The following is a 24,885-nucleotide window of genomic DNA, read 5'->3' on the forward strand; positions in this document are numbered from 1 at the left end:
TATTTTCGCTATACCTTTTGGAGGATGAGTTTGGATGATATGGATGAATTTTGATGTTTGGATATCTCTCTCTTGTCTTGGAGCTTCTCTATTGGCATAATTTGATGATTGGATATACTCTTTTATACATGTAAGTGTTATTTTCATGCTTATTCTTGTTATTTACTTTTGTCACATGAATGTTGTTGGGATTTTCGCTATACAAGTCTGAAATTTACTGCTTTTCTATACGAATTAGTGGAAATTGTGATCTTTTATAGCATTGCATCATGTCATGGGCCATGTATGAATGGGTGAATGTTCCTAGAGATATTTTATGTTAAATACATCTTGAAAAGTCATCATTTATTGCAAATTGAAGTGTAAAGACCTTGAAGCAACTGCTCTCATGCCCTAATGCCATGCGAAGTTGTTTGAAGGCCTCCTTGATTGGGTGAACTCTTTCCAAACCATAAATTCTCCTTGACTCCATCTCTCCCAAAGGACAAGGCACTAATCCTCCATAGGTGATCACTTTTAAAGCTTATTTCTCTCACCTCCCCTTCCTTTTCTAGGCCTAGCCTCCATAGGTCACCTAGGGCATCACTTTTCTCACGATTTAGCCATCAAAAGGATTTGATCTCTTGCCCACAACTGCGCTGGTGTGTCCTCTAGAAGCCCTCCAAATTTCACAAAATTCCGACAATGGGATCTTGAGATATCTCAAGCCCTAGCTCAAAGATCGATTCTTGCCCTTGGTTTTCCATTGGCTAGTAACCTCATTAGGATCATAGCATTAAATTATCCAAAGAATATTCTTTCCTTGATCCTCTTCCCTTCCCTAATTAGGTCAAGCCCATTCTTCATTGATCAACTCTATACCCTTGACCTAATTGTGGGTCCACTTGACCTTTTGTAGTCCGCAATTTGCTGATTCCAATTTCACAAAGATCACATAAAAGCCAAGTCTCCACAAGGATCCCTAGGTCTAGGAACCATCTTGGCAAAGCATACTCTCATAACCTAGCCCTAAGGATCTTCTTGGCCCTTCCTAGAGAGCCCATCACCTTGCTTCCAAAGCAAGCAAGCCATACAATTGAGTCTCTCTTGTGAATAGGCCTTGGGAATCACCTTTCATCATTTTCATTGACATATCCATTATCGTGATTCCTCTCATACCGGGTCTCCTCCCATCTGTGAAAGTCCGTAAAGAGCAAGGAGCCTTAGCATAGTTGAAAGTGGGCTATGGCTCCATTGTTTCCCTTGACCTAGTAGTTGCTCTATAGGATGTCCCACTATTTAACCTCATACTTTGATAATAAAATGGCTCAGAGCAGCGTAGTTTTTGGCTTATTTCATGGTGTCTGATTTGTGTGTGATTTTTGTGAGTGTTTTTACTATGCATGTTTTGTTTATCATTGTAAAATTTCCTTAGGGATATTACATTCTTTTACTTTTCTGCATTAGAGTAGAATTTTTGCTTGCTGGTTTTTACTGTTATATTAATTTACAAGAAGTTATTTGTTGGGTAAAACTGATAAAAATACTAGATATAAATCCAACTTAGATACAAGTTATTATTTTATGCATTTTACGGGTCATTTTACATTTGTATCTAGCCTTCTAGATGCAGATTACCAAGTAAAGTGGGCTCTCTGTTTGTTGGACCTGTGTTTTCAGCCACCAGAAATGAGTTCTACAGGCCTACAGATAAGTATGTTACACTAAAAATTTTGATCATTCAGCTCTATACTAGTTTATAAGTAAAATTTTGATGTTAGAGTTGAATAAATTTTATTTTCTAGCCATTTAAATTGCAAAATATTTTTTTGGAAATTTTTTGGATTAGTAAACATAACCAGAAATCTGAAAATCAATTTCCAACTAGCTAGAAGTTGTCTTTTCAACCCAAATTTAGTAGAGGGGAGGCCACAAAGCCTCTACAATCACTCTCTAGCCATTTAACTCCTTAGAGATGTTTCTCACATAATAAGTTGGCTGATCAAACAAATAGGTTGTTGTCCCTGCAATTTAGACAGGTTTTACACGTTGTCATACAGGACAGGAAGTTATTTTGACTTATAACTCCTTAACCAAACTTTAGAATTAATAAATAATCACATATTGGCTAGGATAACTTCAGTAGACAAAAATCCATAGGTTACATGTTATATCTTGGAATTACTTTAGCTACTAATCACTACTGTTAGAATTCTGCTCTATTTTAGCATTGTTTTTATGCAGAACAACAAATAGGCTGAGAACACCTCCACCCCATTGACTCCATATAAGGCAATGGACATAAACCAGAGTTGCTTCGGGATATTTAGGGACCCCTCCCTTGGATGATTAGGGGGTGTTGGGCCTAAATAGTGGGGGGAGTGGGCCGAGTTGACAATGGGTCCCTCCCCATGTGTGTCCATCTAGTAAGGCTTCCAGGACCTTATCGGCCTTGTTAAAAAGATCTGTTTCTCCAAAAGCTCTAAATTTCACTATAATTTACTCTTTTTTCTACAACTAAAGGTGTGGATCAGCCTGGTAAACTCACTGAAAATGATAGGAAGACACAATAAAAAAGAAAATTTTGACTTTGGATGATACGTTTTAATGGTAACATTTAGAATTAACTATCTAGCAATCTATGAACAAAATTCACACTCAACATTGTAGCCCATGGAGCTTTACCTAAGCCTCCAAATCATAAAGAAAATTGTATCAAACAAAGACTGGTACACTCTTAACTTCAATGACAACACAACTTTTATTGATCAAATGGTTAACAAACAATAAAGTCCTTTACCTGCACACCCCCTACAAGCATCTCTAAAGAAGGATTCTTTATGAGATTTTCAATAGTCATTCCATGCGCAGTTCCAACCAATTGGATCCCACGCTGAGAAATAGTACTGGCTGCCATTGCTTCAAGCTCTGTTCCAATTTCATCAATAATAATTGTTTGAGGCATATGATTTTCAACTGCTTCAATCATGACCTGCAATGACATTATATAACAAAAAATCATCATCTAGAATAATGAAAGTCTATGTCGAAAATTGGAAGAAAACAAATTTAACTGTAATGCACATGAAGAGTCAACAAACAGAAACACCAGGTTTTTAAAACATACTTTATGTTGCATATCAACATTTGGTACTTGCATTCTCCGTGCCCGACCAATGCATGTATGAGGGATGTCCCCATCACCAGCTATTTCATTTGATGTATCAACTACCACAGTGCGCTTCTTATAGTCATCGGCTGTCACTCTTGCTATCTCCCTGAAGAACACAACAGAATGGATGAGTATCTACTACCTCACTCATGATTAGGGAATGCTTAGAAGCGATCCAGTCAAAACCAGGAAACAAATAACAGAGTTACAGAAATTGAAGATGTTTATACAATCCGTTTAGACGAGCTTTTCAATTGCATGATTCCTTATAGCAGAATGGTTCAGATGATTCCCTAGACACAGAAAAACAGCATATGAAACAAGTATTCTATGCATAAGGCACCTCAAATCATATAAGAAGAGGATATGTCAGAGTTAAGAAGGAAAAAGAAAAGGTTACAAATCAATGAAATCATTCATTCTTGTGATTAGAACAATTCAAAATGAAGGACAGAGTAATAGCATTTAACAGATTCTGCTCAGTGCTAAGTTATTAACCAATGTCTGCTGGGTTTTGAAATGGATAGGCCATAGGTTTAAATTTTAATTCATTTTCAGCAGTGAAGTTCAATTGTCATTTGTAGAAAGAGCATCACTAAATGCTCTATACAAGAAATCACATCCACTGAAAGAATGTAACAAATGAAAAATAGACATTGGTGAAGCTACTATCATCCTCAGAAAAATAAAAGATCAATAGGATCATATAAATTTCATATATCAGAATATTACTGTATTTCCATGTAATTGAAGAGAAGATTAAGGGAAATACCAGACTATGGAAAACATAACCTCTCTACAACATATCTACAAACTGGAAAGACAAAACATTCGAGAGGAAAAACTTACATCGTACATAAAGATAGGAAAGTATGAAGAACAAAAACACGAAACATTTCTACAGTTGCATGTCAAATTACTAAGACTGCAAGATATCATAAGAGAGTCAAGATTCAAAAGTTCAGGTAGTGATAATATTATAAGACAGATGAGGGAGCAACTAAAGCCATTTAATATGTGTCATTGGGTTTTAGTCTGGCATTCTCAAAACCATTTGAATTGTAAAGCCTAAATTGAATGGTAATAGCTTTTGCACTAGAATACCGTCATTTTATGTGAATACAGTCTACAAAACAAACAATGTTAGAAAGTCGTAATCCTCCAAGATTGACTACCTATCAGGCTATTCTGCCAACCAATGTGGAAAAAGTCGAAGTCGGGATTAATTCGGCAAGGGTCCAAAAGTTGAAAAACTCGTCAAAGTCGGGAGATTTTTGAAAAAGTCGGCAAAAAGTTGGAAAAATTAAAAAAACACAAAATTATTCATTTTTTTTAATTTTTTTTAACATCTAGAGTATCCACAACATCAAATAAATGCATTTCCACATAAACATGTAAAGAAAGCTAATATATAATATGTATATGAAATCTAATGCTACATCACATATCAAAATAGTGAATCAACTCCTGAATTTTGAGCCCTGTCCGAGTCTCAACTCTCAAGAGTCAAAATATCAACAAAAAATATAATAAATGTATATCATGAGTCATCTAAAAGTCATCAAGTAATCAGTCACTGAAATCCTCCTCCCCTTTTAATTTTTGTTTCCGCTAATTGTATTAAGAAATAAATCATGCATTTATTCAGTAGATTGTAATCTGCTTGGGTAATAAGGTGTCAGGTGGTAGGTCCAATGAAAATTAACAGTGAGTATCACAGTAGATGTGAAAATTAACACTTGGTGAATCCAAGCTGCTTATTTTATGAGAAAACAGTAGATGTCAGAGTATTAACCTAGCCTTGGCATCTATTATTCAAAAACTCTTGGAGGTAAAATCCACTTCTGATACATAACCTTTCCCCACATTTACAGGGAATTCACCACTAAAGAAGATTCCCTTTCAAAATGTGCTCTCATTGCAAGAAGGAACTTTGCTGTCACAAGATTTCACAGGTACTTTGTTCCTGTCTGAAAAATGGGTTCTTTTTTGAGGCACTGGTTTTGTTTTTTTTGGACAGCTTGTTGCTATTTGATCTTCATTACCTCCTCTTTGTTGTTTCTTCTAGAAGCATTCAACAACTGTAACAATGTTTTTGATGGTGTGGGGTTCTTTCTACGGAAGACTGTCCTGTCCTTTTCGTACTTTTGTAATCTTTTGAAGGGGCAGTGGCTGTTAGAGTTTGGATCACTAAAACCCTGGATGCTTAGCTAATGTATACTTTGCTTTCTGACTAGAAATATGAAGTATAAAGATTTGTTTTTCCTTGGAAAACAAAAACATATCTTAACCTCAAAACTAACAGATTACAAATGAGACTGCTATGCTCGCAAGAAGTATGACAAACAATACAATGCAATAACTTGAAAATGCATGGATAAAAGCTTCAATTCACAGTTTTTTCACCTTTGCGGCATTTTTATCCATGGCCTGGGAAGGGAGGAAAACTTTTTGGGTCGAAGGAAAAAATCGCGATTTTTTCGTTTGTGAAAAAGTCGCCAAAAAGTCGGGGGATTAAATCGTTTAGTTCAAAAAATCATGTTTTTAGGATTAAATCAGGATTTTTTGCAGACTTTTTCCACATTGCTGCCAACCACTGAAAAGGCAACATGGGTAGCATGTCAAACAGACTTTTGCCAAATTTATACAACCTCAGAAGATAGCTGTCTAGTATGAATTATCTTTCCTATTTTCATGTCAAAAGGGAGTAAGTAACTCATTGTAATAACTAGTTTGAGTGGAATTTTCTCACCAATCTTATAATGTCTTCCAACATTGTCCTCATTGAAAATATCAGTGTGGATTCATAAAGGAGGTGAGAGGAAAGATGCCCTCAATACTAACCATATGTTTTCAATTTTACCATGGAAGAGTGTTGCACCAGAAGGAAGTAACTTGCTCACAAATGTACTTGGCCTCTCTGAGAGAGTTTTGCACCACAGGGAAGTATTGTGTTCACAGATGTACTTAGCCTCCCCAAGAGGGAGCTTTATTAACTTTTAAGCACTCTAATTTATAACCTTGCCTGGGGAAGCAAAAACAAATTTAATTTATCATTTGAATCCCAAGATTCATGCCCCTCACTTTGCTCTATTCCTAGACATAGCTTGCAGTTTTTGTGCTGATTTTACCCCCAGAATCAAAATAAGTTGGTTGCATGTAACTATAGTTTCCAAGATAAGTGCATGCAAGTGTTGCTTCAGGTGCAAGTACTAGCACAGGGTTGTAATACTGAAACTCTCTCAGTTCACCAGTTTATGGATGTGGCCTCATACACACATATACTGTTTCAAAACTAATATGTAGTCAAATATAAATGCATATTGTATACACTTCCCACATGTAATGACCAAATTAGTTTAATCTGATTCATCAACTCTAATTCATGAATTATGAAAATTCCAATACCGGAATCCTATTGCAGCAACTGATGTTATTTCTCCTAATTGTTAATTAATTAACAATTTATCTTCTACGGCAAATATCGAAATAAATACACTGCAACCTTCACAAATAAAATTTTGCAGAAAAATAAAACGCTGGAAGCTAAGAAATGCTAGCACACATAAAAATAACACAATTATTTTTGGACAAAAATCCCCGGAAAAACCCAACTTGGGAAAACCGGTGCAGCAGCTAAGCTTTTTTGTTGATTTGTTGTAGCATCGGATGTGCTGTAGCCACGAAATTTGGTGGAGAGGTTGGGGCACATGAGATCTCCAATACCCAAAAAGGGTTTGGGCAGATTCTAAACAGTTCAGGAGTATTAAAATAATTAATATTTTTAATGGAGTCCCTAAGTCTAAACTTACAGAAATTAAAATATTAATGTGGATTAATATAAAGCTGTGTTAGAATGGTCCAAAAGACAAGGATCAAGCCAGATCTAATCTTAACCGTTGATTAGGGACTTAATCTTGGTCGTTGATATGTCAATGAGAAAAGTATAAGAGGGGGCTTGAGGGTCACTTGGAGAGCACACCAGATGATCAGTCATTCTATTCTCTAGAGCGGGGTTTGCTAAGAGAGATAGAATCAGTGATCGGAGTTGCAACTGAGGGGATTTGAGTACAGAGAGACAGAGAGGCAGAGATAGTGCCAGGAGATCAGCGCAGGAGCCAAAGAGAGTGATGTAGTAGCATCCAGGGCTCACACAGGGCCACACAGAGGCAGCGAGGAGCTGCAGAGTGCTTCAAAGAGGCTAATGTTGCTAACGTAGAGGGCCAAAAGGCTGACGTAGGGCCTCCTAAGGCTAACGCAAGCCCATTCAGGGTGATGCAGGGCCAGCGCTGGGCAGAGAGAGGCTGACGCAGTCCAGAAAGGCAGACATTGGGGTTTCTGGGGTAGATTGGAGCTGAGGAGCTGCCGAAAGGTTTATCCGGGGTTTCAGCCAGGACATTTGTCTCAGACTGAGAGGTACTACTGCCAAGGAAATTCTCTGTTGGGTAAGCCGGATTTGGCACCCAGATTGTACTCTGAAATTGCTTAATAAGAAAACCCTCAAATAGTTGCACCGGTTTTCCTGCATTGGGTTTTTCCAGGGACATTGGTCCAAAAATAACAGTGTCATTTTGTGTGCTTGTTTCTATTTCCTTCAGTTGATGATCTGTAATATGTTGAGCATGCACTAGTGTTTATTTTCAGTATTTACATTGTAAATAACTTGTTAAGTAACGGAACAAGTAGGTAGGAATAAATCAGTAAAGTGAATGGAGGGTTTCTAACTAGTAGACTTAGAAACTTCAACATTTTTATTATTATGCAGCAATGAGAAACTTTGAGTACAACTGGATGCCAAAATCTGGCAATCCTACAAAGAAAAATACTGGCAAAAATCTAGTGAGGAATTTTCCTCACCCCACAGGCTATCTCCTGGCATGACTTGCCTTTAGAAATTCGGCCCTCTGACCCTCTGTGTCAGGCTTTGCGTTGCTCTGCGCAGCCTACTGGACGTCTAGCCTCAGACTGGTCTCTGATGAAATTTTTCTGCTTTCTGCTAACTGGAAAGATGCTTCTCTAGAATCCTAGGACTCCTTCCCAACCTCTTGAACTGAACACATCTCTCCCTTTCAGCAAATTGAACTTGCCTCTAGAGGTTGTTGCGCTGCCCTAGTGTCAGCCTCTCTATGGCTCTTCTACCTCTTTGTAAATGCACTCGCTGGATCTGGAATGCCTCCTCCAACCTCACTGTCTCTCCCCTTCTCTCACTGCTTCGATCTCTAGCTCTCTCTCCGACAATTGACTGCTGCTACTCTGGAAATTGATCTGCTCAAAAATCGAACTGCTGAAGTGTGTTCTCCATCACCACATTGACCTCTTCTTATAATCCTCTGTTGGAGCACCAACGGCTAAGATTAAAACGTAATCGATACCTAAGATTATCTCTGGATCGATCCATGTGAGTTTTTAGATGATTCTCACCTTGACCTAATTAATACTGATTAATTAACCATATTCCCTAAGTTTATACTTGAGAAATATTTTAAAAACGATTAATAATCTAATTAAGTCATTTCTAGGTGGAATTTCTAGAAACGATTTGTGGTTTTTGGAGATCTCATGTATTCTAGCCTCTCCACCAAATTTCGTGGCTAGAACACATCGGATGCTACAAAAACTAACACTCCCTCTTAGCGAGGAATGTGTTTTAGTGCTGCACTTCCTGCCACAACACATTGTCTCTGCATCATCTCCTATCACGCCGCTAATGTTTAGCTACTACTGCCCACCAACCACTGTGCAACTCTAATATACGTTGCATCTGTGTTGCTGTTGACCCTACTGTACTGTTGCCAACACTGTGTCTGCACTACAACTCCCTCTCATCTATTGTTGCTACAACTGCAACATCTGCAACTGAAAAGAATCCAAAATACTAAATCAACTATGATCAGTATGGTGCATTTGTCTCATGAGTTTCAGACTGCTACTAGCATTTGCACTGTCATTGAAGAATCTATGTTGCTGCTGACTCTGCACTATGCCAAATGCACTGCTGCCAACTCTGCACTGCGCTCCCCAGCATCTGACTGCTACTAGTCGCAACTATCACTCTGGCATTTGACTACATCAATTGTCCTCGATCAATCTTGCTACTGAATAGTATGGGCCCCCGTAGCAAGGCATTGATCCAGGAGGTGGACTCCTCAAGGATCCTGCCCAACTGTAGCGCTCTGGTGCTACAGCACCAAATCTCCCCTCCTCACTCCTGGAGGTATATCAGCGAACATGGTGAAGTCTTCCTCCAGCCTGGAGGACAACCTATCGATCTCTAATGACGCTGCCTATTGGTCCTACTTCTCCTCCTTGTCCTTCCTGAGAGGACACTGCATACTGTAGTGACCAAGCTAACCACATCTGAAGCACTTGATCATCGACAAGTACTTCTTCTTCTTCCTCTGCTCCCCCTGTCCCTGACTAAGACCCTTAGATGTGAGGGCCACATTCTCCTCCTTCACCTATTTCTGTCTGTCGCTGCTTGCTTCAATTCCTCCTGCTGCAAGTCAGCCCACATCCTGTCCCACTCTAGTAACTTGTCTTTGCCCAATATGCTTTGGACCAAGACCTGCCAATCCTCGGAGACACTATTGAGTGCCAATCTCACTAGCTCTGTGGGTTGAGGCGATGCCCCAATGGCTGACAACTGGTCCCGGACCTCCTAAATCCTGGTGAGGAAGGGACCTATGCCTTCCCCTTTCTGCATCCGGATGAGCCGGCTTCTCCTCGAGGTACATATTCTGTTGCTCAGAAGTACCTGATATAACGTGGCAAGAGCATCCCACATCTGCTTGGCAGTATCTTTGCCAGCTATATGCAAGACTATATGATCCCGGACTCCATCTAGGATCAACCGCTTCACCCATGCCATCTCCTTTATGTACTCTTTTAGCTGATCTGCATCCGTGGGAATTGCCACCATATTCTTTCAGACCATATTCATCTAGAAGGACATCCTTGCCTTCTAGATGATGTAGTTGGAAGCTCCATCCAACCTATCCTGATCATGAAGCCCAGCAGTGGCCATCTCAATGAACTGTTGAAAACTTCCTCTTTCCTTCTGCTCGGTTGTTGCTCTGCTATTCACACTCCCTTCTAGAGTGAGAAGATCTGCTCACAACGACTGTCGATCTGTAAGGAAAAAATCAAACTTCTTGACACTAAAAGCTCCCTGAGTAAAATTTTCCCTCTATGTGTGCTCTTCTCTCTTCCACCCCGACGTTGGCTCTGCTCTAACGAACTGCTGCAAAAACCACCGCGTCTAGCTAGAGATCTGCCCAACGAAAAATCTGAGCTGCTCCATCTACCTCTGGAATCACTTGATCTGGTAGGATAGGATTTTTTTGCCCCACTCAAAAAAATCAAACCTCCACAAGTAATTCAGCCTCCTGGTAGAATGACTACGTTGCGCTTGGGAATTTCGGCCTCCTTCCCACAATGAGTAGCGAAATTCCTTCTTTTTTCACCTTTGAGCTCTCTAGCTGATCAACTGCGCTCTGATACCATCTGAAAATTCCAATACCGGAATCCTATTGCAGCAACTGATGTTATCTCTCCTAATTGTTAATTAATTAACAATTTATCTGTTATGGAAAATATCAAAATAAATACATTGCAAACTTCACAAATAAAATTTTGTGGAAAAATAAAACGTTGGAAGCTGAGAAATGCTAGCACGCACACATAAAAATAACACAATTATTTTTGGACAAAAGTCCCCGAAAAAACCCAACTTGGGAAAACCGGTGCAGCAGCTGAGGGTTTTATTATTATGCAGCAATGAGAAATTCTGAGTACAACTGGATGCTGAAATTTGGCAATCCTACAGAGAAAAATACTTCAAAAATCTAGTGAGAAATTTTCCTCACCCCACAGACAATCTCCTGACACGACTTGCCTTCAGAAATTCGACTCTCTGACCCTCTGCGCTGCTCTTCGCAGCCTGTTGGACGTCTAGCCTCAAACTGGTCTCTGATGAAGTCGTTCTGCATTCTGTTGACAGGAAAGATGCTTCTCCAGCACTCTAGGACTCCTTCCTGGCCTCTGGAACTGAAAACGTATCTCCCTCTCAAAAAATCGAACTTGCCTCTAGAGGTTGTTGCGTTGCCCCAGCGTCAGCCTCTCTATGGCTCTTCTACCTCTCTGCAAATGCACTTGTTGGATCCGGAATGCCTCGTCCAACTTCATTGTCTCTTTCCCTCTCTCACTGCTTCGATCTCTAGCTCTCTCTCCGGCTACTGACTGCTGCTACTCTGGAAATCGATCCGCTTAGAAATCGAACTGCTAAAGGGTGTTCTCCATCACCACATCAACCTTCTCTTATAATCCTCTGTTGGAGCACCAACGACCAAGATTAAAACATAATTGATGGCTAGGATCATCTCTGGATCGATCTGTGTGAGTTTCTAGATGATTCTCACCTTGACTTAATTAATGCTAACTAATTAACCATATTCCTTGAGTTTAGACTTAGGAAATATTTAGAAAACGGTTGATAATCTAATTAAGTCATTTCTAGGCGGAATTTCCATAAACGATTTCTGGGTTTTTGAAATCTCATGTATTCTAGCCTCTCCACCAAATTTCGTGGCTAGAACACATCCGATGCTACAAAAAATAACATGAATACCTAGCATGAATGTCATAGCCACATAAGTGAATAAAATTCAGATTTTAAGTTTGAACATTTTCCATAACAAAAATAATGTCTTTTAAACTGTAATTCCTCCCTACAACCAATTATTTTCACTTCAAATATTTTTGGATATTCTCCTTTACTGTTGTCCACTTGTCTCCCTCTACTATTTTTGTCATTGCGCATTGTATTATTGAGAGCTTACTTGCTCATTATGAATGAAAGTTCTTTCAATAATTCGACCTTTGTTGTTGTTTACTATTTCTTGAGTGCTTATGGTGGCACATCTGTCATCCTTTCTTTTTCAATTTTTTGTGTTCTTTTGTATTATCGTTTCTGATGTTTAAAACTAAAACTTTCTTTTCTAATGTGTTTGCATATAGTTACTATTAACTTCAAAAAGGATTAATAGTCTTGACTCTTCTCAATTTGATTTGAGGTATTTTTCTCCCTCAAAAACTGTAATAAGAGCATGTGAATGAGAAAGAGCAGCAAACCAAGAGAAAAAAAGAAAAAAAAAAGAACAGGATCAGTTACAAAAGATGAAAGAACGATACAATATTTATACTTCATTAGAGGCCTTTAGATAGGCTGATGAGTACATAGAACCAGTTTTGCAAAACTATGGTCCACCCAAAAATATGAGCTTGAAACCACAAATCAGGTCAATGTTATCCACCAAAAGTGGGTGACCCCATGGGAGAATTTTTCTCCTAGATATCTCTTCAGCCAGAGCCAACAACCGTTGACAGTGACCAATGTAGCCGATGCATTGTACCATTTAATCTCTGCTCCCTACATCAGTCATATATCCCCTCGCCCATCTGTCAGTCCAAACCAAAAGATATGTTTTTCATTGTGCAATCGGGTGCTTATGCTTGTTTTTCTTGGACATCTTGGGCATGGATTATTGAGTGACTTGGAAGGAGGGGCTTTGACCGTGGTTTTGTTCCCTCACCTTAAATGGGGGGTTAATCCTCAATCCTAGTCCCATGGGATCTTTCCTATTAACATATGGTTTCAAGAAGGCCACTACTTGGGAAACCACGATTTTGGTAGCATAGTCCTGTTTTCCTGTTTCAAAATTTTCACTCCCCTCCGCACATTATGAGCCCCATTTCATCATGTTCCTTCTTTGGGTCCACATGACTACTGGGTCCATAAGGCACTTGCACACCCCCTCCCCTTGTCCACATGTCTGGATCGGGGCCTAGAAATGTTGCTCCGGAGGTTGATGCAGCTAAAAGAACGTTAAAAGAATATTATAGCCACAAGCAAGAAACAAAAGAAAAGAATATTATATAATGCAAAAGATGGTCGAGGCATTAATATAACACGTGGGCAAAAGCCAAGCATGAGCTCTCCCCCTCATTATGGCCATCACCCTGGTTCCTAGGGCCCCATGAGTGCCCTTGTATCATTAAGGAACCCATGCATGTCCCAACCCCTGGTGGGCAATGAATTGCCCCACCTTAAGGGGGTAATAACCACTTACAACATACATAGCATGCTCTCATTTCCTGGATTCCCGAACGGTAATACAATGAAAAATCAAGAAAATGCAAATAAAGAAGGGTGCAAAAACAAAGGTCGTGGTAGCTCATGTATCCACGATTGCTCCCTCCTACATCTATAAACCTAACATGTGGACACTCCTCATCATTTTCACCCTTGAACCCATGACATTCGGCCTTGAGACCCCTCTATCCCCAATCCATTCATCATCATTTAGATGAAACCTATCAAATGAAGGATGCACCAGGGACTTGTCTTTCCCCTTAGGGGTTGGGAACACCTAATAGGGTTGTTTATTAACCACTCTGACTTAGGGAGGTAACACTATCACTAGATTAAAGCCCCAAATTTGGAAAGGAAGCCCCATATGAAGTCTCAATGTGCCCTGGATTAACAAGCTTGTTTCACTTAGATGCATTAATGAATTATTGTATCTAATGGTGAGGATGCAGCATTGGACATTATATGTAATTGGCAGGTGGTTTCATCATGGGTTGAGCAACTTAATTGGGGCCCAAGTCCACCAGAGGATCATATTGACACCCCCGGGTGAAGCGTTGAGAGCCATGGGACTCCCATCATGTGTAGAGCATCATTTTATGCCATGGACACCCTCAACACCTTCAACGGTCTGCTCATTGTCCTACTACTTTATTCACGAGATGGTGCACTTGGACCAGCATGCCCCAGTCGGCTTAGCAACGATCACATGGTTTGGAAGTTGATCCAAGGCCTAGAGGAGGTTTGTCTCACACCTTAAGACATGGGAGGGAAAGCATCATCATCAAAGCCCTCAATATTGGAGCATTATAGGCTATTCTATCATCAGGAGACCCATGAGACCAGCTTCTGTGCCCCAAACCCAATTTGGGGCCCCACATGATGACTTGCATGGAGACTTAGGGGTCATTCCCTAGTTCGTAATTTATGGAGCCCTCTCACACATTTTGGCACCAAGAGGACTCAACGTGGCCCTCCAACAACCCTACATCAGTGTGATGTCATCAATTCGGCTAGCATTTGGATGGCTAATTCATAATTTGTAAAAGCTACTTGGTCAGCTTGTGACCAAGGGATGTATCTTGCCCATTTTTACATGCTAAATTCGACCTAGTAGGACTCATATAAATAGAACTCAACTTCATTTGCATTGGATCATCATCACACTTGGATTCTTTCTCTTGTAAAGAACTCGCACTTGTTTCTTTGGCTATTAAAGACTCTTTGGATGCATTTTGATGTATGGATATGATTCACATTTCTTCTTTTGAGTTATTTTCTCGAGGAATGGATGGATATATTGCATGCATTCTTGTAAGTGCCTAATGTTGATGAATTCTTTCTTTTGAATTTGTTTAATGTATGGAATTGTTGCTTTAGAACATGTTAAATTCATGCCCTAATTGTTGAAGATTTGTTTTGAAACCTTTCTAGTAGAGTATTGCATATGTTATCCAATGTATGGCATGTAATGAATGTTCCTCGTGGACGAATATCTTTGAATTCTCCATGAAACTCCATTAGTTCTTGAAGTAGGTAAATGTTCAAAATTGGCATCTAGGGCATCAATTTTGAGCCTCCTTAGGGACATTTTATCTCATCTTGAATAACCTAAGACTACATATGCCCAAAGGGCAAGGCACTAGTCTAAGTCCTTGTTGGTCAAACTTCCTCTTTCTCAATAATTTTTCCTCTTAAAACTTGGTCCTTTAGGGCTAGGGCAAAAATCTAAGGCTTACAGCGAAATTTTAGGGAAGAGGCTTTTTGGAATTCGAGAGCCTAAACATCAAGCTTAGGGTCTAGGCTACCTATGCTCCAAGTTTGGCGGGCATCCACTCAAGTTTAATAGATAAAATTTCTTGCCCTATGTGCCACTCCAAGAGGGAAACCCTAGGTTCTTCTCCTTCAACTTGAATACTTCCTTGAAGGTCGTATGAGCTTAGTACTTGTTGAAGTATAACACAAGAAGCCTTTTCTCTCATGCCTTGACCTTTTGAATACCTATTACCGTCGAAAAGCCACAAAACCCTAGGTCTTGTGCCTTATTTTCTAAGGCTTTTCCTTGAAAGAAATTTGCTTCTTTGAAGCCTTGTACCTTTATTGAGTCTCTCTTTCGAATGAGCTCTAGCTTGATCACTTCATGTCCTATACCTAGTGTATCTATTCTAGGTGATCAAAATCATATCAGGACTCATCCCATTGGTGAAACTCTATAAAAAGCAGGGGATCTTGGCTGTAAAGCCCTAAATTCGAAAATAAACAAGTTTTAAGAAAATTTGTACTCGGAATCCAGATAATGAAATTTTGAAGCAGAACATATCAATTCACTACTGAGTACTTACCTAGAACCCTGTGTTTGAAGATGTTTCTGACCCGTCGTGGCTCCCGCTCCCGTTACCAAAGCGCCCTTTTCCTCCCAACCTATCTAGGGTCTACCTATATGGTCCCCAGATCTAGAAGACAAGTCTATTAGCCCCCGTTCCCAAAACTCCAAGAACGATCAAGCTCAATCTCTCTCTGTTTGTGACTGTTAAAACTTCCTACTCTGTCTCTGTAAAACTCCAAAGAAAACTCTCCAACTCCCACAGTTAGAAATAGTACTTCAGTTCAATGCTCCCCTCCCCTGCCTTCATCTCCTCGACTCCCTTATATGCTCAAAATTCACTGTCTCAAAATCCTTCGGTTGTTGGTTTCTTACCTTCTAGCACCATCTTTTCCTTTTAGAGTCGGTTACCTTCATAATGAAATGATGCATAGGTTGAATTTATTTATTTAGTTTAGTTAGGAGTTAACACTATTTTATTTAATGAAATTTTTAATTAAATTAATTTACTTTATTTATAATTTTAAATAAATTACCTTATTTAGAATTTAAATAAATTATTTTATTTATTTTAATCAAATTAAATTGTAAATTAAATAAATTTACTTCATAATTCATTATATTTTATATTTTCTTTTGATTAAGGATTATCATACATATATATGTATATAAGGGTGGTATACATATCAAGTACCTAATTTGATATATTTATTATATTCCGGTGAGATAGGAATTTACTTCGATAATCAATTCATTAACCTAAACTTAGACATTTTCCAATATTAGCCAATATGTATACTAGTGCAATACATGCAGTTCATGCATATGTAGCTATCATATGGATGCCCCGTACGCATGCTAATATTCACACCCTGTATGTAATTGTAGGTGGTTCATTACATACACCCCTCCTAAAAACTTCGTCCCGAAGTTAGGGTTTATATAGTATATTAGTAATTGTTTAGTGATGAGTATAATTACGTAAGAATTGTGTTTCATAATTGAATTTTTGTTTAATATGAGGGCACTTAAAATTTTGTGTTTTGAACATTTTAAAATTTTATAAACATACAAGTCATGTCCTGCCCCAGCTAGGTTCCCAAGCTATTCTAGAATCATCCTATCTTTCATAATCTCTTCCGCTCCCATCTTATCTGTCCTCTAGTGGAATATGCCATGGCATCAACTACACTGACCTTACCATTCATACACCCCAAGGGTGACCGTGTCAACTATATCGACCTAATTTCTTAGTAGGCATCTGGTAGTCATCATCACGCGACTAGGGGAGCGTGACTCGCATAGTCCTCCCATCACTCCAGGTTTTGGAGGATAAAACGATGAGTAATACCTCCACCCCTCCGAGTGGAACCAGGGTCAATATCCTATCTTGGAATTTCATTGAGCCCCAATTGTTCTTGGAGTTTTGTCATCACATGGTCAGTTTGGTAACAATGTTATCAGCAATGTCAACACTTATCCACACATATGCATCAATATATTCAAAACAAATTGCATTTAAATAACAGTTTTTGTGTATTTCACATATGTTGTTATCTACGATATTGACCCTTGCATTTACATAACGTAGTTGGCCATGTCCAACCCATATATCTGTAAGTTAGCTTTCATATTAAAATATAGTCATTATTTCATTTCCATCTCATCAATCATGTCGATATACGAAATAAAATAAAATTAGAGATATCTCATCCATAACATAATTCAAAATTTAGATTTCATAGCAAGGTTAATCAAATACTAAACTTCATATTGGTATCCATAATCCAGCAATGTTAATTAAATATCATATTTCATATTAGTGTCCACGTACCAACAGAGTTAAGCAAATAATATATACCAAGTATCAGCAAAATTAAGCAAATAACATATTTCTTATTGGTATCCATGTACCAGCAAAATAAAACTCATTTTTACATGGATAGTTCAAAATGATAGTCTTAAGTATCTAACTAAAATAAAGTAGTCATATAGAAAATAAGGTTTTAAGTTCTTCAAAATCAACACAAGTTGGGGTATCTTCGACATATGGTCTCTGTATCTTTCCAAGTAGCCAATCCAGGGCTATACTTGTCCCATTGGACCTTAACTTGGTCTACCAGGTGGTTCCTAAGTTGTCGAACCCTACGTTCCAGTATACGTAATCGTTCGACCGAAATTGTTCCCTCTTCTGATACCTGCAATTCCTTCCATTGAAGGTTATGAGATTTGTCAACAATGTAATGTCTTAATACAGATACATGAAATAAAATATGAACTTTATGCATGTGGGGTGGCAGTGCAAGACGATAGGCGACAAGTCCTGTTGACCATTGGAGTAGCACCTGATGATCATTTGAAGACTCCACGCCCAAGGATGATCCAGAGGAAAGTTGTACCATCAGATATCATCAGTCAACAGAGTTTTCTAACTTTACTTCTATCTTCTCATCATCTTTCTTGTACCCAAAGTCCACACCCTGTGGGGAATTGTAATAAGCAATAATAGTAATGATGAGTTTTTGAGTCTGTAACAGGCCTAGGATGTTGGGACTCGATCAGCAAATGAGTACACCTTGGAGTGTTTTATTTATCTAGTTAATTATCCCTTATTTTTCAGAGGCGGATAATTTTCTGGGTTTTTTCACTCACTTTTACCCCAAAGTCGGAGTGACAGTTTGAAGGTTGAGCCCCTAACACATTTTAGTGTCTATATTTGATATATATTACCATACTAGATCACACAAAAAATTTCGTGGAATTTGGCTAGGTCTAAATAGGATTTTTTAATAATTAAAAATTTCCCGCAAAACATGATTTTTTAATTATTTTCTATCTAATGGTATAAATAAGTGGCCTTAGGAAATGTCTGGGGCGTGTGACTACTCGAAATTCATCCTCAGAGGCCCAACATTATCTTAGGACCCACTTTGGGGGTCAAAAAATGACTTATAGTCCCTCAAAAGCCGATTTTTCAAATGACAGTAGCAAAAATGAAGAAAAAATCCAAAAAAATGAATAATTGGAAAAATTTATAAATTTTTTCAAAGTCAAAATAAGTCAAATTTTGACATGGAATTTATGTGTAGAGTCAAGGGTGATGTGGCAAGCATGTGGGGCCCACCTCATAAAGTACAACAAGCTCAAGTCAAAAATTCAAGTCAAAGCAGGTCAAAAGGGTTTTAGCATTTTTGAACTTTAGATAGCTTAAACAGAGAGAGAAGGGATTTAGTGTGACAACTCCTTTTCTGAGTTCCCTGCCACCAACCACACCTTATGGGGTTGAAGGCTTTTCTCACTGACTTGTAGGTAGGTGTAGGCGGCAGGGTCAACATTTTTGGCGCCATTGTCGGGGACAAGCTTTTTTGTACTTGAGAAATCGACTAACTGTTGAAGTTTCCAAGTCTGGCATGTTAGAAACCCTTCATGCACTTCACTGATTTATTCCTACCTACTTGTTCTGTTAATTAACAAGTTATTTACCATGTAAATACTGGAAATAAATACAGATACATGCTCAACACATTACAGATCATCAACTGAAGGAAATAGAAACAAGCACACAAGTGACACTGTTGTTTTTGGACTAATATCCCGGGAAAAACCCAATGCAGGAAAACCTGTGCAGTGATCTGAGGGTTTGATTTATTAAGCAGTTTCAGAATACAATCTGGGTGCCAAATCTAGCTCCCAACAGAGAAAAATCTCGGCAATAGTACCTCTCTACTCGGAAGTAGATATTCCGGCTGAAACCACGGATAAACACTCCGGCGGCTCCACAGCTCCAATCTTCCCCACGAAACCCCAGCGTCAGCCTCTAGGGACTGCGTCAACCTCTCTCTGGCCCAGTGTTAGCCCAGCGTCACTCTAGCTTGGCCTGCGTCAACCTCTGGAGGCTGTGTCAGCCCTCTAGCCCTTTGCGTCACCCACGCTGGACCTCTGAGGCACTGCGCAGCTCCTGGCTGCCTCTGCATGATACCTGGCTGCCTCTGCGTGAACCCTTGGCTGCTTCTGCGTCCCTCTCTCCGGCTACTGTGCTGATCCTCCCGGTGCTATCTTTGCCTCTCTGCTTCTGTATTCACTGCCCCTCAGCTGCAACTCTGACCACTCTCTCAACTTTCTCAGCAAACCCAGCGACAAAAAGTCGAAATCTTGATCTCTTGGTGTGTTCTCCAAGTGACCCTCAAGCCTTCTCTTATACTTTTCTCGTTGACAATTCAACGACCGAGATTAAGTCCCTAATCAATGGCTAAGATTAGATTTGGCTTGATCCATGACTTTTGGACCATTCTAACACAGTTTTATATTAATTCACATTAATATTTTATTTTTCCTAAGTTTAGACTTAGGGACTCCATTAAAAATATTAATTATTTTAATATCTCCCAAACTGTTTAGACCATGCCCAAACCCTTTCTGGGTATTGTTGATCTCATGTGCCTTAGCCTCTCCACCAATTTTCATGGCTAGAGCACATTCAATGCTACCCCAAATCAACACTCCCTCTTAGCGAGGACTGTGCTCTAGTAATACTCCTCACTGAGTATCACCCTGATCATACGGCATCTGTCCTTGTGCTGATGCTAGGCCTACTACCCATCATCTGCACTGCTGCATCTTGTACTGCTACCCATGGCCCTGCCACTGCCACTGTTGCATCCATACTGCAACTCCCTCTGCATCCGTGCTGCTGCCCATGGCCCTGCCACTGCCACTGCTACATCTGCACTGCAACCCCTCTCATCATGTTGCATTGTGCTGCCCATAGCACTACCACTGCTAACTGCTGCACTGCAACTCAGTTACTGAGAAGTAAGTAACTGATCTCCCAACTCTGACATCTCCGTCAGGCTAGAAACACTCTTGATGCTGAAGCTCCCTCTGTCACTGACAAGTGCTCCCTCTCTAACCTCTGTGCTGCTGCAACAACTCCATGCATCTCACACTGTTGCACACCTCTCTGTGCCATCTTGCACTGGTGCAACACTCCTGTGCCTCTCGCACTGTTGCAGCTTGCTAGCCTCGCGCTGTCCTGGGAATCTTGCACTGTAGCTCCCTCTGTCGCTCCATCCGCATCCGTCTCTACTGACATCACCAGTACTGCTACTCCTCTTCAGGGCTCCCGTAGCAAGGTCTAATCCAAGAGGCTGGGTACCTCGAGGATCTTGCCCCTCATCCCCTGTATTCCGCCTAACTACAGCTTGATGTCTCCCCACTTCCACTCAAGTGGTGTGTGTGCACTCATGGCACAATCATCGTCTGTCTCCACTTCCTTCTCTTCCATTGCTAGCACTGCCTTGGTCTTGGATGCCTCTCCCTTACTCTTCTTCCTTGGACACTGGTCACATAATGACCTAGCTCCCCACAGTGGAAGCATTTGACCTTGGAGAGGTCCTTCTTCCGTTTCCCCTGCTTTCCCTCAGATGCTAGGGCAAAATCCACCTCCTCCTCCTTCTTGATTCTGATCCCCTTGCCGCTGCTTCCTGCCTTGCTCAGCGTTCTGATCTCTTCTTAGTGAAGAGCAGCCCACATTTCCTCCCAATCTGGAAGGGTCGCCCTACCCAGTATGCTCTGGACAAACACCTCCCAGTCTTCTGAAACTGCGTTCAGGGCTGTTCTCACCATCAATTCTCGATCCGGCGTTGCCCCTATGGAAGTCAGCTGATCCCGGATCTCCTTCAATCGACCAAGGAATGGGTCGATCTGTTCTCCCTTCTGCATCTAGTATGATCGCAGCTGATTTTCTAGTAACATCCTTCTCTGCACAGAAATATGCTGGTACAATTTCTTTAGGGCCTCCCACATCTCATTTGTCGTTTCCTTTTCGGCAATATGTGGTACTACATGGTCCTTGACCCTGTCAAGGATGATGCTCTTGGCCCTCACAATTGCCTCCTCGTACTTGTCGTTATCAGCTGGGTCAACTGGGATAGATATCGTCCTTAAGGCAAAGTGCTTGACACAATTCCTGTCTAGAACGGATAAGATTCTGGCCTTCCAGACTACGAAGTTTGAGGCTCCGTCCAGTCTATCCTGGTCTCTTACCCCGTTCACTACCATCTCGCTGCTCCTCTACTTCCCTCCTGGAAGTTCTTGGTGTGACTCCTTCTGAGCCTCAATTTCCCTCCTAGAAACCCTTCTGCCAATGTCGAGATGCTCCCACTCCGATCACTAGTGCAGCTACACCACTGATCTTGATTTCTCGGCTATAAATCCTCGGTAGCAACTCCCTCCTCCTTGGCCTTGCCCTGTTAGGTACTGTTCTGACTACAGTACCCCACCAGCTCCACTCTACAACTTACCCACAACCTCCTAAACCCCAACAAACTGAAGGTTAGAGCTCCTAGGCTTTGCGCAATCCCGGCACCGGCAATTCAACTTCCTCAACCAACTGCGTCAACCCTCCTGGCCTCTGCGTGGCTCTGCATGAGCCTGTCTTTGCCTCCCTCAGCCTCTGCACTGCCTCTTCCTAGCTCAATCTTGATGACGCAGGCACTACGTCACCCCTTCCTTGCTGCTACTTTGCTAGGAATAGCTTCTATCACTCGGGACAATTGTTTTCTGTTGCTGCTGCTCTGCTTGGATGATGTCCTCAGTTCTCCTATGATCTGCAACCACGCTCTGATACCATGTTGAAGTTTCTAAGTCTGGCACGTTAGAAACCCTTCATGCACTTTACTGATTTATTCCTACCTACTTGTTCTGTTAATTAACAAGTTATTTACCATGTAAATACTGGAAATAAATACAAGTACATGCTCAACACATTACAGATCATCAACTAAAGGAAATAGAAACAAGCACACAAGTGACACCATTGTTTTTAGACTAATTTCCTCAGAAAAACCCAATGCAGGAAAACCGGTGCAGCTATCTGAGGGTTTGATTTATTAAGCAGTTTCATAATACAATCTGGGTGCCAAATCCGGCTCACCCAACAGAGAAAAATCTCGACAGTAGTACCTCTCTACTCGGAAGCAGATATTTCGGTTGAAACCCCGAATAAACACTCCGACAGCTCCACAACTCCAATCTACCCCACGAAACCCCGGTGTCAGCCTCTAGGGACTGCGTCAGCCTCTCTCTAGCTTGGCTTGCGTCAACCCTCTAGCCCTTTGTGTCACCCACGTTGGCCCTCTGAAGCACTGCGTAGCTCCTAGCTCACGCAGAGGCAGCCAGGATAATTGCATTTGTTGCCCACTCTGTTGTAAAGGACATTTTAGTCCAAGATGATTGCTTAGGAACTCAAGCTAGGTGGGTCTCGAAAATTCAAGAGTATGATTTGGATATTAGACCTACCAAGCTTGTGAAAGGCCAAGGATTGACCAAAATCTTGACTGAAGGAAATGAAAAAGCGATAAGAATGATTTGTCAAAATGATTTGGAATTAACTTCATCAGAACTTCAAATATTGGGTCAACTTGAATGGTATAAAGACATTATTTATTATTTGCAAAATTTTCATGTCCTAACCATTTAGTTGGCCATAAGAGAAGAGCATTAAGGCTTAGAGCAACTAAGTATTGCATTATGAAGGATGGTCTGGGTTGGAGAAATCCGAAGGGGATAATACTTAGGTGTGTTGATGAAGTTGAAGCCAAAAATCTTCTTTCTGAGTTCCATTCAGGATTTTGTGGAGGGCATTATGTCGCTAAGACTACTAGCCACAAAATCTTGAGGGCTGGTTATTTTTGGCCTTCTATTTTTGTTGATGTGCACAAGTATGTTAGAGGTTGCCAAGCTTGTCAACTATTCGCTAGGAAGCAGAAGTTAGCCTCTTTGCCTCTTCAGCCCGTGGTCGTGGAGGCTCCCTTTAAACATTGGGAGCTAGATTTTATAGGGAAATTAGATGAAAATTCAAGTAATAGCTACTCATGGATTATAACTGCCACTGATTCTTTTACTAAGTGGGTAGAGGCCATCCCTACAAAACACGCCACCAACAAAGTAGTGATAGATTTTCTTGAAGATAAGATTATCACTTGTTTTGGTGTCCCTGCCAAGATTACTACCGACAATGCCAAGCCTTTTAGCTCTGCTGAATTCTCATCGTTTTACTTTAAGTATGGCATTATTTTATCCCATTCATCAAACTACTATCCTCAGGGTAATGGCTTAGCAGAGACTAGTAATAAGAATTTGATAATCGTAATCAAGAAGATAGTAGGGGATAACAAACGGGCATGGGATAGTAAAATTAAATATGCTTTGTGCGCTGATAGGATTACAAAGAAGAGTTCTACTGGGAAGAGTCCCTTTGAGTTAGTTTATGGCTTGGATGTTACCCTTCCTGTGCATTTGAGGTTACCAGCTTACCAATTGCTACAAAGTTTTAATCTAATAAAGATGTGCAATGTAGGATTGACCAAATTGTAGAACTGGATGAAACTAGAAGAAGAGCCTTTGAGCATTGTTGTAAAAATCAATCTAAGGTAAAAGGAAATTTTGACAAATCATCTAGCAATAGAATGTTTTCTAACAATGATATGGTTTTGCTATGGGATCGCAGGAATAAAAAGCCAGGAAATCATGGTAAGTTTGATAGTTTGTGGCTTGGACCATACATTATCAGGGAAGCAGCTGGACAAAATTCCTACCATTTGAGCACTTTGGATGGAGAACCACTCGAGTTACCTGTGAACGGCCAATTGCTCAAATTGTTCTACAAAGAAAATATCTGATGCAATGGGGCATCTTTTTGTATCATATTTCTAACCTTATCTCGTGTCATTTTTGTTTAATTAGTTTTATTTCATGAATAAATTGTCATTTATGCTATTAAAATAAATTTTCATTTCTTCGTTTCTATACTTTATTTTATTTGATGATATTTTGAATGGATATTGCGGATATATGTCTTTTGTCGGTTGATGTAGATTCCAGGTTCTTGCACACTATCACTTTGTATCTAGCATGCATCCCCATATGGAGCCAAATGTTGACCACTAGAGTGGCACCTGATGATTATATGAAGACTCCACGCCCAAGGATGATCCAGAGGACACTAGTACCATCAAATATCATTAGTCAACAGAGTTTTTTAACTCTACTTCTATCTTCTCATCATCTTTCGTGTACCCAGATTCCACAGCCTGCGGGGAATTGTAATAAGTGATACTAGTAATGATGAGTTTTTGAGTCTATAACGGGCCTAGGATGTTGAGACTCAATCAGCAAATGAGTACACCTTGGAGTGTTTTTTTATCTGGTTAATTATCCCTTCTTTTTCAGAGGCAGATAATTTTCTGGGTTTTTTCACTCACT

At 40.1% G+C, this 24,885-nt stretch overlaps 1 protein-coding gene across 1 annotated transcript in view; it reads right to left on the reverse strand.

The window, feature by feature from the left end:
* The window catches only part of LOC149167806 (protein SEEDLING PLASTID DEVELOPMENT 1-like), a 365,756-nt gene that overhangs the window by 263,170 nt on the left and 77,701 nt on the right, over positions 1-24,885 (reverse strand). The window contains 2 exon segments of the mRNA XM_089433166.1: positions 2,780-2,971; positions 3,107-3,257. Coding sequence (XP_089289292.1) covers positions 2,780-2,971; positions 3,107-3,257 — 343 coding nt within the window.

Source organism: Pinus tabuliformis, chromosome 5_1, assembly GCF_031772625.1.
Source record: "Pinus tabuliformis cultivar Carrire ecotype Pingquan chromosome 5_1, CPIR1, whole genome shotgun sequence".
In the NCBI taxonomy this organism is placed as follows: Eukaryota; Viridiplantae; Streptophyta; class Pinopsida; order Pinales; family Pinaceae; genus Pinus; species Pinus tabuliformis.